This window comes from Lepeophtheirus salmonis, chromosome 14 (assembly GCF_016086655.4).
Source record: "Lepeophtheirus salmonis chromosome 14, UVic_Lsal_1.4, whole genome shotgun sequence".
NCBI classification, from domain to species: Eukaryota; Metazoa; Arthropoda; class Copepoda; order Siphonostomatoida; family Caligidae; genus Lepeophtheirus; species Lepeophtheirus salmonis.
Genome location: NC_052144.2, coordinates 37949036 through 37963077, shown reverse-complemented (window position 1 = coordinate 37963077; position 14042 = coordinate 37949036). Strand labels below are relative to the sequence as shown.

General features: G+C 32.3%; 1 protein-coding gene across 1 annotated transcript in view; it reads left to right on the top strand.

Moving 5' to 3' along the window:
• The window catches only part of LOC121128991 (acetylcholinesterase), a 28355-nt gene that overhangs the window by 12270 nt on the left and 2043 nt on the right, over positions 1–14042 (top strand). The window contains 4 exon segments of the mRNA XM_040724620.2: positions 8718–8884; positions 8959–9265; positions 9267–10327; positions 10383–10564. Coding sequence (XP_040580554.1) covers positions 8718–8884; positions 8959–9265; positions 9267–10327; positions 10383–10564 — 1717 coding nt within the window.

Here is a 14042-nt window from a genome sequence, read left to right as displayed (position 1 = left end):
ATAAGAGTGTTATTATAAATATGAAGAAATTTCATGTTTCCACTTGGTATATTTATTAAAGTACAATCTCGTTAATTGTACCAACATCAAAATTCTTCTTATTTGAACCATTTTATGACATAGCACACTTAAAGAATAATTGTAAATCTAAAAGTAATATTAAACCAATGATTTTTTTTAATGATTGTTATGATTTTTTATTTTTTCGGAGTCTTTTTAGTAGAACTCAACAACCCTTCGCAATCATAAAAATATTGAAAGATTTGTTGAGATAGGACATATTTTTGATGAGTATCTAATTTTATAGGACTTAATGAGCCGCAAGCCATTTCACTCTTTTTAAATATTGAGTGGAACCGCTATTTAAAAAAAAACATTAACGTAAAAATACATATTGACTACTTTCCTTAAAACAGTATTATGTTTCTTTAAAACAAAAATGACCACTCAGATCTTTTAAAGTACAGTAGCTCAGTATTTTAAGCCTAATGTGACTGTTGTTTTTAGCATTTAAATTAATGGAAAGACGATGAGGGAGAGACTCACATTTCTACACAATACATGATTCCTGGACAATATGTTAAGAGTTTCATTTTTTTGTTGTAGAGTAGTTACAATATATTCAAATTCATATAAGTCAATATTGATTGGATTCTATTTAATAACTGTATAAAATTAAAACAGACTTCAAGGTTAATGTTGGCCAGGCAATCCGGGCTAAATTTCAGACGCTTATTACTTCTGCTACGGATCAAATGTATGCCTGAAATATTAAATTGAGGCTTATTACTAGAATTAGGATTATTTTTTTCTCGCAAATATCAAAATAGAAAAATTTGTATTAAAAGAAAAATACATTTTTAAAATGATAATAAAAAGCAATTAGACTCGTCTTATATTTATCATAATAATTCACTAATTTTTTGTTATATTATATCGACAAATCAAGATTTTTGAAAGATTTTCTTTTCTTAAATTTTGTCTTCAATCAGTCTTGGTAGTTTTAAACATACTGAAAGACGTACACAATAGTAGTGGAATCAAATTTGTAGTTCACGAGATCTTCAGGGGTCTTGTTATTTACGATTTGAGGCATCTCGTAATCACCACCACTGATTATACGCCCAAGCTTTTGAATTATTGGAAGATTAGGGTTTTGTAATTTGGCGCACAAGTATTTTTACTTTGTTACAAGATTCAAGAGGGAGTATTCAACAAGAATTTTTGGTCAAATTTCCCCTTCCTCTAATTGGCTGTTGTGGGGGTCTGACTACCTAACATATCCGATCATGTTATCAAAATTGCATCATATACATACATAGTCTTACCTCCAAAAAAAGCCTATTAAATGAGGTCTTTGCAGGTAGATTTTTTCTTAAAAAATATAATAAAAGTTCTTGTGTAATTCGACTAGATTCTAAATTTTCTCTATTTATTTCATATCAGTTTAGAAAAATAAACAATTTTCTGACAAAACAGGGCATAACGAGCAATTTTTCCGAAAAAGATCAAAGTGAGCAAGTTTTTGAGTGATTACTCACATTCAAAGTATACTAATTAGATATGAGTATATCTAATACTAGCTGTAATTTCATCAAAATTGGTGTCATTGGCTGGCCAGTAATAATTAATTATTTTAATGGAATTAACCGTATTTACGTTAGCTAGTGTTTGAAAGGAGTAGAAAAATCGAGAATGACATTTTGAAATACATAAAAAATTTTTTTTTACATATATCTAAATGGAAAATGAATATAAATTTACATTGTATTTCGTTTTCAGCTGTCCATTTTTTACGGATTCCCCCATTATTAGTGTTTTGGATGTTGATTGGTTGAATTTGAAATAGCTTTAAGTAAGCCTCTGTCAACAATTCCCAACAATTATTGAATAATAATTCTATAACTATTGGGTTTAATTTATGTTTTTCTTGGTATTTGACTTGCAAAATACAATAAAGGTTATAACGTGGGTAGTTCGCCATGTTTCATTCTCACCAGCTGTTGGTTTTTTCATATTTATTAATGTTAGATACCAATTTGTTCTCACCTTATTAAGATGAGTTTTAAATTTTACAAATCAATATTCAAAAACAAATAGTACTTAAAGAGCGAGAGTAAACAAATCAACAGCTGCCATAAATAAATAGAAGAGTTGTGAATGTATTAATTAGGGATATGTCCTATGTTCATTCGTTTTTGATGAACTCCAACGATTTTGTTTTTAGAAAGCCTGGATACTCACCAGAGATTGACTTGATTTTTTTATTATAATTCAACTTATCATAAAATCAAGGACGCTAATTATAAAAACCAGAGTTTCTTAAAAATAAGTCAAATGTCTATGAAATATCTTCTTCGTGCTTTGAACAGTATATTATCCAAATAAGATTGGCAAACTTTTTGATGGATTCCAAAGAGTTTTTCTTTTAGAATGCCTAGATTTGTAACGGAAAATAAATTGTTGGTTTTATATTTGTATCTAATATACTTGGATAGTTCTGGGACAAATCCAAGCTTCTTAATAAACTCTTTCGAATCCATAATTTTTTTTGGAAAGCTTATGAATATTTGTAAAATAAACTGATCAAAACACAAAAACGAACAAATAACATATTTTATTTATTTCTTGACCTCTTTTAAAAAACTCTGATTTTTATAATTAGCATCCTAAACTTCGTGATGATTTGATTTAATTTAATATGTCCAACTAAAGAAGTCCACTAAGGATAAGTTAACATATAATGAAATATGTGAAAAAGGTCGAATCTATTTAACTGTATAAACCACGCCTGATTAAATATCATAAAAAAATATTTTGAAATTGAGAGTCTACATGATCTGCTGGCCAAGATCACAATAGTGCTTCTTGACTCCTAATGACGTTTGAATGTTTACATAAGGAGCAATAATTAATTAAAGAACAAATATTAATCTACCTACTAAAATAAATTATTTTTGAAAATTACGATTTCACATCTATGCATATAATGAAGTTTAGGAGGCGATTATGAAAAACCAGGGTCTGAAAGATGTTGAGTGACTTTGTGATACGTTTTTGGAAAATCCTTTACTAAATTTTTATATTCACTTATTGACTGAATTAAACTCAAATGAAAGCTTTTATTTTATTTGAATATTGAGGTTATGTTTTCATAAGTTAGAGTTATTGAATTTAGGAACAATTAAGAATCTTGTTAGTTAAATGCAATATACTTGTAATACTATTCAAGGAAGTTTTTAAAAGCTACGAAATAAGTAATTTCAATTGTTTTTTCATCTCCCCTCTCCAGAAAAACATATTTTTGTAATCTGTCAATAGAACTAACTGCGTTTAACATTTAGAAAAACAATGAAAAGACAAACAAAAAGTGAAAATAACATGAGGCTGAGAGAGATAAAGTATTTTTTGTTTTGTTATTTGTATGAAGTGTTAATCACAAATGTCGTGTTGCCATCTTTTTTAATGTATGAGTACATCGTACATAATGAAAAGTAACCGAAATCCCGTACTCCTTATATAGTAAGGGCATACATTTAGGGTGGAATTAATATGATGTCGATCCACAATTCTACTCTAAGTCCAACTAGGACTAACACGTGAAACCCCGGATTGTTACTCTCTGTCTGTCATTAGCACACAAACTATGTATTACTTCGGTTCTAGGGAAATTGCTCTTGATAAATTCGTCATTAAAAAAGTTGACATGGGGGCAAATTGCCTTGGAAAAAAATTGTGATTGGGAAAATTCCCCGTCATTTAATAACAAAATCAGAATACCTCGGCCCGAAACTTGTTCTGTGAATGGCAGGGCCACCAAACAGGTTAATTAACAATTCAACCTCTTAACAAAGCATTTTGACCCCCTCCAAATAACTTCAAAATGAAACCTAAGCTCATGAATCATTTATGACTACGGCAGGGACACCATGCAAGTTCAAACTCCTGCTACCACTTCACAAAACATTTAGGCTCCCTTCTTATACTTCAAAATGAAATCCAAGCCCATGAGTTGATTAAGACTAAGACAGGCCCACTAAGCAGATTAAAAACCACAACCAACTCTTCACAAAGTATAAAGGTCCCCACTGAATACTGCTTAATATATTCTGGGCCCTCGTAAATTTGATATATATAACTTTTTATATGGTTTATAATAGGTTACCAGACTCCCGATTTTATTGTGACTGTCATATTTAAAGATACAATACTACAGGGAGCGGGATCAAATTGTCGCCAAAATATTTTTCTACAAAAAACAACACAAAATATACATTTTTTAACTTTTTGATTGAAAATTAAAACTATGACGAGCATATAGGTATAGAGTAGCCATTCATTCGATATAATCACCGTTGGCATCAATAACGGCCTCAATACGGCCTCTGAACCGGCCGCAGGCTCTTCTGACCATCTCATTGTCCATGTTGCCGAATACCTCATTGATGGAGTCCATCAGGCTGGCCTTGGTGCTATGGAGATGTCTGTTGGTATGTCTCTCGACATAGCCCCAGACAAAATAGTCCAAAGGATTAAGGTCGGGAGAGTTAGGAGGCCACAAATCCTTGGTTACGTCGTCATAACAGTTCTCGGTTAACCACTGCATGGAGATTTTGGACACATGGCAGGGTGCTGAGTCCTGTTGACACACCCAGGGCCTGTCTTCAGCCCAGATCCCTCACTATGGCCTTCATGGACCTGGTAGGGTCATCCTCAACCATCTTCTTCACCTTGTCGACAAAGTCGGCGTCCCTGATCTTCCTGTCGACGCCCTCCTCCATGGGTGCTCTCTTTATGGTGGCATCAACATCCCAGGTGTCCTCTAGCTTCTTATGGATACGCTGAACAGTCCGTAAATTCACTCCTAAGGTTGAAGCAATCGTTGAATTGGAGATTTCACCTCCATTATTAACTAATGCCATGACTACGGCGGACCTCAAAAGCTCCTCGTTCCAATTATAGCTCTTTATCTCCTCATGTGATGACGGCATGATGCTAACTGAACTACGTATCGTCATCTGACAAGAATAGCTTTCCTATTGGGCAACCGGTTTTTTATTTGATAATGCCGTCTTCAAGTTATCAAGGTTTAAAGTAGGGGATAATTTGATCCCCGCTCCCTGTACGTAAATAACTGTTTGTACTTTTGAATTTTTGAACCCATGGATTCGTTTTTTATATTAAAGTATTTAGAAAGGGGCATAAATGTTTTGTGAAGTGGCAGAAGTGGTTTGTAACCTACTTGCACAAAACAAGTATTGGGCTTAAGTATTCTGGGTTTGTTAGTAAATTAAGGGAAATTTTCCCAATTTCAATTTTCTTTTATGACAATTTTATCCAGAGTAACTTTCCGGCACGATAAATTCCTACTTAGTTATTCCCCTCTCAAGAATGAAATGATAACAAGGGGAATCACCGTAGCCCATGGACAACCAGCTCGGGAGAAATTATTCTTTTGAACTCATTGTGCATAGGCTGGCGCCCCAGTTATTCCTAGAGAAAGTATAATACTTTATGTATATGGACTTCACATAAGATTCCAAAGTTACATGGAGAGTATGTAATACTTTAATTTTTACATATACTGTGTCACTCCATCTATTCAATTAGAGGAACATTAAGAAAAATGATAACAGTTATGAAAAAATAAAATAGCCATTTCAGGTTACAACTACTAAAAGCTTCTCATGTATTCTTGGTCATATTTGATACAACTCTAAGAAAACAATCAAATATTTTTAGAGAGGGCCAAGAGGTTATTTTTGAATTCCCTCAAGATATACGAGGGAAGAGGGGAAAAAATGCATGAAAGAAAAAACTTTTTTTTTTTTTAAATATTTTGACAGCGTTCAAATTTTTTTATTTATTGTTTTTTTTTCCAATTAGGTTAAATGTGAACACATCAGCATTTGACTCCTTTCTCTCTCCTTCTTGAATCAAAAGAAGCAACATGTAACCTTATTTTCTACACATATTTACTTATGCTAATAATATGAATGAATAACCAAAATAATGAGTAAACGCTACTAATATTCTATATATGTGTTGAATGTTTTAAATTCTTCCTCTCAGTAACTATTTAGTTTTAGATTTCAATTAAGTTAAGGCACTTTCTGTCTCTAACTTTTGATTAACAATGGACAAGTTGTTGACAAAATTTACGTAGGGTTATTTTAAAATAAAAACTTCCCTTCCATAGATATCAAGACGCTTGGTACAACACTTGTTAAACAAATTAAAAGATTTCGGTTGCTCCGAGTAATTTGTCGTTTTAAAATATAGGGAAAGAAGACCTTCACACTGGTTGCATTAGATAGTATAGCTAGGGCAAGTTCTCTAGCGTTATTGTGCTCAAGATATACAGGGGGCACAAGATATTTATGCCGCTATATGATTATTTATTTATTTTTTAAATATCTTGGGTAAAAGTGGCTACTAAGGCATGTTATTTTTTTTTTGTGAGAAAGTTTGTTTAAACTTGAATGAGTTGGAAAAAATGGAATCAATTGACGAACTTGTTGTCCCAAATATTTTCCCTCCTTGAAATCCGTGGTAGGAGCGATATCATAACAATGGCTTTATTTGGTTCAAATTGAAAATTTGATAAAGTTTAAAATAGTTTGTTTAGCTAACTGATCGCTTTTTAAGCATGTATTATACCTCCCCACGATTGCTTTGCTTTACTATATATCTTTAGTGTTTGATGGTCTTAAAACACTAAAATGATTGCAGTCATATGAGTCCTTTCTTAGTAACATTTGTCAGTCCGAAGACCAGTCCTTATTGGTCTTTTATGGTAACTATAATCGCGGAAATGAGACAAAGAGACAAGATACTTCAAGTTTAAAGTTGAATGTGTATAGCTAGAACGTATATGAAAGCAAGTATTATTAATAATCAAGTATTATTTTTTTCATTTTTATATTCTTCAATCCTAGCCAAGAGTGAATCAATTCTAAAGATAGTTAGAACTGCATCACTGAAAGATCGACTAATCGACCCTTAGGATCGATACAAAAGAAGACTGATTAGAAAATCAGTCCTAGGACCTATCCAACACTATATATAGATATATAAGCAAAGAAAAGTTAATCTCTTCGTGCCTTAAAGCTCTAAGTTTGATTGAGCTACATGTCTACAATTTCATTTCTGAGCTGGTATACTCTTAAAAATGGCACATACAAGATTTTAGTCAAATCTGTTTCCTCCTTAAAATTTATCATTTCATAATTCATTTCCAGAGAGTAGTAAGATTACGTTTACCTAATTGATTATTTCTTGGCATCTGTCAAAAGACTGGATTTGTAATTAATTATGTGTACATAATTGAATGAATCAAATAGTTTTATGTGCATATGTGCTGCATCCCCTTATTAATGAATAATTGGAACATACAGAGAACGAGAAATATTGTCGGTATCAAGCAAGCATATAATATGTCTACGTTCTTAATTGTACCAACAACGAAAAATGATTTGCTTAAAGTTTATAATGGTTATCTAATGAATATATATTTATGATATTATTATTCACCTCCTTTTGGTTTCATTTTTACTTATATAGTCTACAGAGTAGTCTAGATAAATTGGGAATATATTTAAAGGCATATAACGAACGAATCATATATTTTTATTATTTGAAGGTTACATTTAATTAAATTCAATTATTCATAATGAGATCCGCCTCTGTTGATAACTTCGGCCACATGGGGCCTGTCAAAGCACCGGAAGCTTTGACAGGCCCAGATAACTCGTGCAGATCCTGCATTGCATTGGAACTGGTTTTGCACTCTTAATTTACATTCCTTGGATGGATGGAGTAGCCAAAGGAAGAAATTATACCTTCTATCAAGACAGTGCACCGGTCAACAAGTGCAAAAACATGTAAGATATATTGGCCACAAAATATCCACAAATTTAGTGCCCGTATTTTTGACCTGAAAACATCCCGAACCTGAACCCATGCGATTTCTATCTCAGGGGAGGGTCAACATGAGGCCTGCTCCAAGTATCAGTCGTCTGTGGAGGCCTAAAGAAGCCCAGTACCCATTAAGTAGTGCAAAACCAGACCCAGTTTAATGGAAGCTTCCGGCACCTTGTGGGCGAGGTTATCTAGAGCTGTGGATCTCATTATCAATAATTGAATTTCATTATATGCACCTTTCAAGTATTAAATAAATTATATTTATACCCCTTCTAGTTCGCTTGTTATAAGTCTTTCATGATTTTCCCAATTTATCTGGGACACCTCGTATATATAAATGATTTGTATTCTGCTTCTCCGTTAAGGTTGGGAATTACATCTATCCTGCATGTACACGTAAACTATAGCTTAGTTTGGTTGTGCGCAACAGTTTATATTTTTCACTTTATTCATCTAAACAAGAAAATCACCTTCAATCCTCCAAAACATCTGTTTTAAATTTAAATACCAAAAATACCAAAAAAATAATTTTTTAATGCTGTTTCTTTGAAATTATTTTCTTGTTTAGATGAATAAAATAGACAACAAAAAATGTGGACTGCAATACCAAATTTAGTACACTATAATATAAATTTATTAACTCTTGTTTGATGATTAAAAAAGTCTTCGTAAGAGCAACTCTTCTTCCGATATCATATGTATATATGCGAACATGCACTATAAATGTGGTTACCCGTCTTTCCTTTAAATACAATAATCGACGTTATTTATTTATCTCTTTAATATTGTTTCAGATGTGGATTCAAGTCAGAAAACAAAACTTTGGTCTTTACTTTAATAAGATATTAGTGTATTTGCTCACTTTGTCATGGAGCGTGGGTGCTATCGTACAAGACAATTTGGTGATCACCACAAAAAAAGGAAAGATCCGAGGTGTTACTCTTAAATCTGCAACAAATAGGTAATGCCCTTAAAATGAAATTAATCCACCATTTTGTTTTCTAAAAATGTATTTGTATTTTGTGTACAAAATAGGGAAGTAGATGCATGGTATGGGATTCCATACGCACAACCTCCAGTGGGTAATCTTCGATTTCGTCACCCTAGACACATTGATGCCTGGGAGGGGATTAAAGAAACGACCCGACCTCCAAATTCTTGTATTCAAGTAGTTGATACATTATTTCCAGGCTTTGAAGGCGCAGAAATGTGGAATGTGAATACAGAGCCCAGCGAGGACTGTCTTTATTTAAGTGTCCATGTCCCTAAACCCCGTCCTACAGGATCAGCTGTTCTGGTATGGATCTACGGTGGAGGATTTTATTCTGGAACTTCTACTCTGGGAAGTCTATGATCCACGAGTTCTTGTGTCAGAAGAAAACATAATCTTCGTTGCCATGCAATATCGTGTTGCAAGTTTAGGGTTCCTTTTCTTTGATACGGAGGATGTTCCTGGAAATGCGGGATTGTATGATCAAATGATGGCTCTCCAATGGGTAAAGAACAATATAGAGGAATTTGGTGGTGATCCTGATAAAATCACCATTTTCGGAGAGTCCGCCGGTGGTTGCTCCGTAGCCCTTCATCTCCTTTCCCCACTCTCAAGGAACCTGTTTTCTCAAGCCATCATGCAGAGTGCTTCAGCTCTTGTTCCATGGGGAGTCATCACAAAAAAAGAAAGTATTATTCGTGGTCGGAGGCTTGCGGAAATGATGAGCTGTCCTTACGATGAAAAAAATACAAAGGCCATGATTGAATGCCTGCGGCAAAAGGATGCAACAGAGATGGTTAATCAGGAGTGGATTGGTATCATTTCTGGGATTGCAGAGTTCCCTTTTGTTCCTATTGTGGATGGAAGTTTCTTGGATGAGAGCCCTGGAAAATCTCTTACAACAAAGAACTATAAAAAAACCAACATTTTAATTGGAGCGAATAAGGAAGAAGGGAATTATTTCATCATGTACTATCTTACAGATCTCTTTAAAAATACGGAGAGCGTCTATGTTGATCGAACAGATTTCATTCGAAGTGTTTCAGAATTGAACCACTATGTAAAAAAAATGGGAAGAGAGGCAATAACTTTTGAATACACAGATTGGCTCAATCCAAACGATCCCATAAAAAATAGAGAAGCAATTGATCGCATGGTCGGTGACTATCAATTCACTTGCCCAACTGCTGACTTTGCTCGTATTTATGCTAGTACAGGAAATAATGTATACATGTACTATTTCACTGAGCGATCTTCCACTAGCCCATGGCCAACATGGTCTGGTGTACTTCATGGCGATGAAATTGCTTTTGTTTTTGGAGAGGCCCTTAATAAGTCAAAGAATTATGATAAGTCAGAAATTGCCCTATCTAAAAGAATGATGGGATATTGGGCTAATTTTGCTAAAACTGGGTAAGTTTAAAAACTTAATTTATAAAAAAATAATACCATATATCTCATTGAATAGGAATCCGAGTCTTTCTGCTGATGGAACTTGGAGCACAAATTATTGGCCTTTACATACGCCGACAAAACAGGAGGTACTTGAATTAAACGCCAATTATTCTCGAGTTCTCGAGGGTCTTCGAGTTAAAAAATGTGCCTTTTGGAAAAAATATCTACCTAAACTTTTATCATTAACTTCAAACAGTAAGTGGATATTAATTTTTCTCCATATTCTGTTTGACTAATAGATTTATATATTGACAAGTATGAAATATCTTTATTATAAATACAGATATTACTTATCTCATAATTAATTGGGCAATAAATTCTTATATATAATGGGATGTGTCATGAAAACTCAATTGTTTGAAATATCCCTAACGTAGAATTCGTTGAAAATGTACGTATACAATTAAAGCTTCCATAAGCCATTCATAGAGTTAGCTTATTTTTAATTGATTGAAACAGTCCTAAAATATTTTTATTTATAATAATTTCTATTTGAAATAGTGATTAATAGAAAATTTATTATTAAAAATTGGAGACATTTTTCCCTTAAAAAACTATAAACGAGTTGCATTTTTTTTGAATTATTTACAATTAACTAGACCCAACTAGTCTGACATGGCTTTAAAGTTTTATTTTAACACCATAAACAGAGGGGTATTCCCAATTACAACCTGATTCCCTCAAATACCTCAACTCTGAATCTATAATTGACCATGTCGTTAGTCCAGAACAAATGTGTACAAAGTTTCTTTTTTATTCAAAACGATATAATAAAATAATAATAACACTTCATATTTCACAAATACTGTTTTAGAAAATACACAAAAAAGTATCTTTATTTTGAGAACTTAAACAAAAGTTATCTGAAAAACAATTGGACTTGTTTACAGTATGGATAATTTAACCACGACATGATATAATTGATTCTAGGACATTTGGCTATAAAGTACTAAATAAATATACATATGTATATCCTTAGGTGTAATAAATTTTTTCCAAATTGTCTTTGACAATGGCATTCAACCACAAAAACGCATAAAAACACTCATTAATTTAGCTAATGATATTAAAAGTATTATTCAATAATATTTAATTGTTCTTTAATAAAGAAATTAATCTAAATGAGTAAAAATACTCTTTACAATGTTGAAAATTATTGAATTACATTTCAATATGTATGTATATTAGACAGCATTAAAAATGTACATTGCTATGAAAATTAGTTGTATTTCTATACTAACATTTTTTTAATTTCGACTAGTATATCCACATATTGAAATAATATCAACAATCTGAATATTATGGACATTTGGTTGTGTTTAGTATTGTGTCGGTTGCAGGGGGAGGGGGGTGGAGAAGTTGTAGCCTCAATTTTTTTCAGCAGGAGGATAATTTTTATCACGAAATTAGGAGTTAAAATTTTTTTGGATTAATGATTTCCTTAAAAAAAAGGTCATTCAACCAAATTATGGCGTAGAGCAAAATTTTAATTTTGTAATTTTGGAAATCCTTTGGAAAAAATGCCAAAAAGCAGGCATTACCCCCGCCCCTCAAAAGTATTATCTTGCAGAAGTCTCTCTCCTTATATAAGACCGAGGAATGCGGTCAAGTCTAGTCTGGTCCCATTCATTCTATGTAGTCATAATAATCAGTCCTTAAAGAAATTAAAAACGATCTCTTGTGATGTTATTGAGAGCGTTCCTCCTTTTTTTTTACTTATTCCGGGATATTAGATTGGGAAAAAGTAATTTCGTATTATTTCTCGCTAATTTGTTTTTAACTTGTTCATTAATAATCCCATTAGATCATGAAATATTGCATTTTATAAAGTATTGTGTTTGCGGTTTAGTTGTGAATTACCATGCGTCAAGTATGGAGGTCTCAAAGGAAGAAATTCGACATATTTTACTACCTTTCAGGTAGTAAAAATGCATCGAAAGTGACCCAGAATCATTGTGATGTATACAGTTAACAGATGCATACTTGCGGTTCATCCTCTGTAAAATTGGTTTGAGTGATTTTTTTTTTTTTTTGCTCAATTCTGTCCTCTACTTTGAACAGTTAGACTGTTTGAAGCAGACGATCTAACTGAAGCAGCCAGCATTGGGGAATAGGAGACAACAAGACAACACCAGGCCGCAGACATCTTTGATGACGGGTCAGAAGCTAAGGGAGGTCGAATGGGAAACCCTTTTGCATCCATCCTAAAGTCTGTATATGGCACCAAGCGTCTACCACCTGTTCTAGTGTATGATCATCATGCTTAAAGGTACACATTTAGCCTCAATAGAAGTCTGTGAAAGTTGGCTGTCAGAGGATTTGCCAATACGTACAATAGCTTCTTTGAAAAAGGCAGTATGAAGTTAGATTCTCGTTAGCAACAAGTTATCGAACAGAAGGGTGTATATTTGGCGTAAATCGGATGATTGTAACACTTCTTATATATCAAGAAATAGGAAATTACTTTTTTGCTAAGCTAAAAATAATAGGATACATAACTAAGTAAAAAAGTTTCTTAACTCATCCTTCAAATTTGAATACAATTCTTATAATTGACTCAATATGCATATGAAATATTGTGCTGTATAAATATTGTACCTATATTTGAAGTTAAAAAATAAATTGGATACTTTTTATTTTCTTGATTTATATACAAGATTACCCTTAGTTAGTAAAAATGAGAGGAGGAAAAAAGATGACAGTTCCATGCATAGAGTATTTCATGCCTACACTGATTAGTGATGGGTTTTTGTTTTTCAGTTATAGTTATTCAATCTATAAAGTTGAAAATTAACATTTTATATTGTTTTAGATAACAAGTCTGAAGTTGTAACCGATAATAAAAAACTAAAAGACGTGAACTACAGTCCTAGAGATATGCTTATGATTGTATAAATAAATAAATTTAATAATAACACAATGATTGACTTTGCTTAAACACTCACATACTAACAAAACCATTCATCGTATTAAAGTTTGTTTTGTTGATACAAAATATTTTGATGACAAATTACAGGCCAGCTAGAGTATTTTTTAGTTAATTGTTGGATGAGTAAATTCATTTTTTTAAGAGTTGGATTAATACACCATTTAAAAACTAGTTTTGATGTTTCCTTTCAGAGATGTACTTTATTTTCAGTAGGCTCGTTTGTTTTTCAAATTTGTTCGAATTTCGATTATGTTTGATTCGGAAAAGGTGGGATTTGTTAACAAAGTAACCTATGCAAAATTTCCTTTTCCTACGAAGTCATCTTTAGGTCAAAGTTGTATACGAAGACAAAAAAAAATCCATTTTACATTAATGAATGATCATAGACATTATTCTAACTCATAACAAAGGTATTTCCTAAGGATACCTGATTTATCAAATAGAAAAAATAGCATTAGAAAAATTTGATCTTTCTTATTTCTGCTAATATAACAAAAAGATGCGTGCAATACGTAGATTATTTAATTTTCTAACTTTTTTCCCAACTTTTGCTCAATTAGAAATTAAAAATAAACTAACTTTTTAGATACTTTTTATAGGTTAGAAAAAGGCCTATCAAAACTCTTTTTTTTTTTTTTGTAAAATAACTTAAAATTTATTCTTGAGTAAAAAGTTTTTGTCTTCCTTCATAATTTGATCGAGATGTGCAACCTAAAGATGACCTTGTAGGACAATAAAATTTTG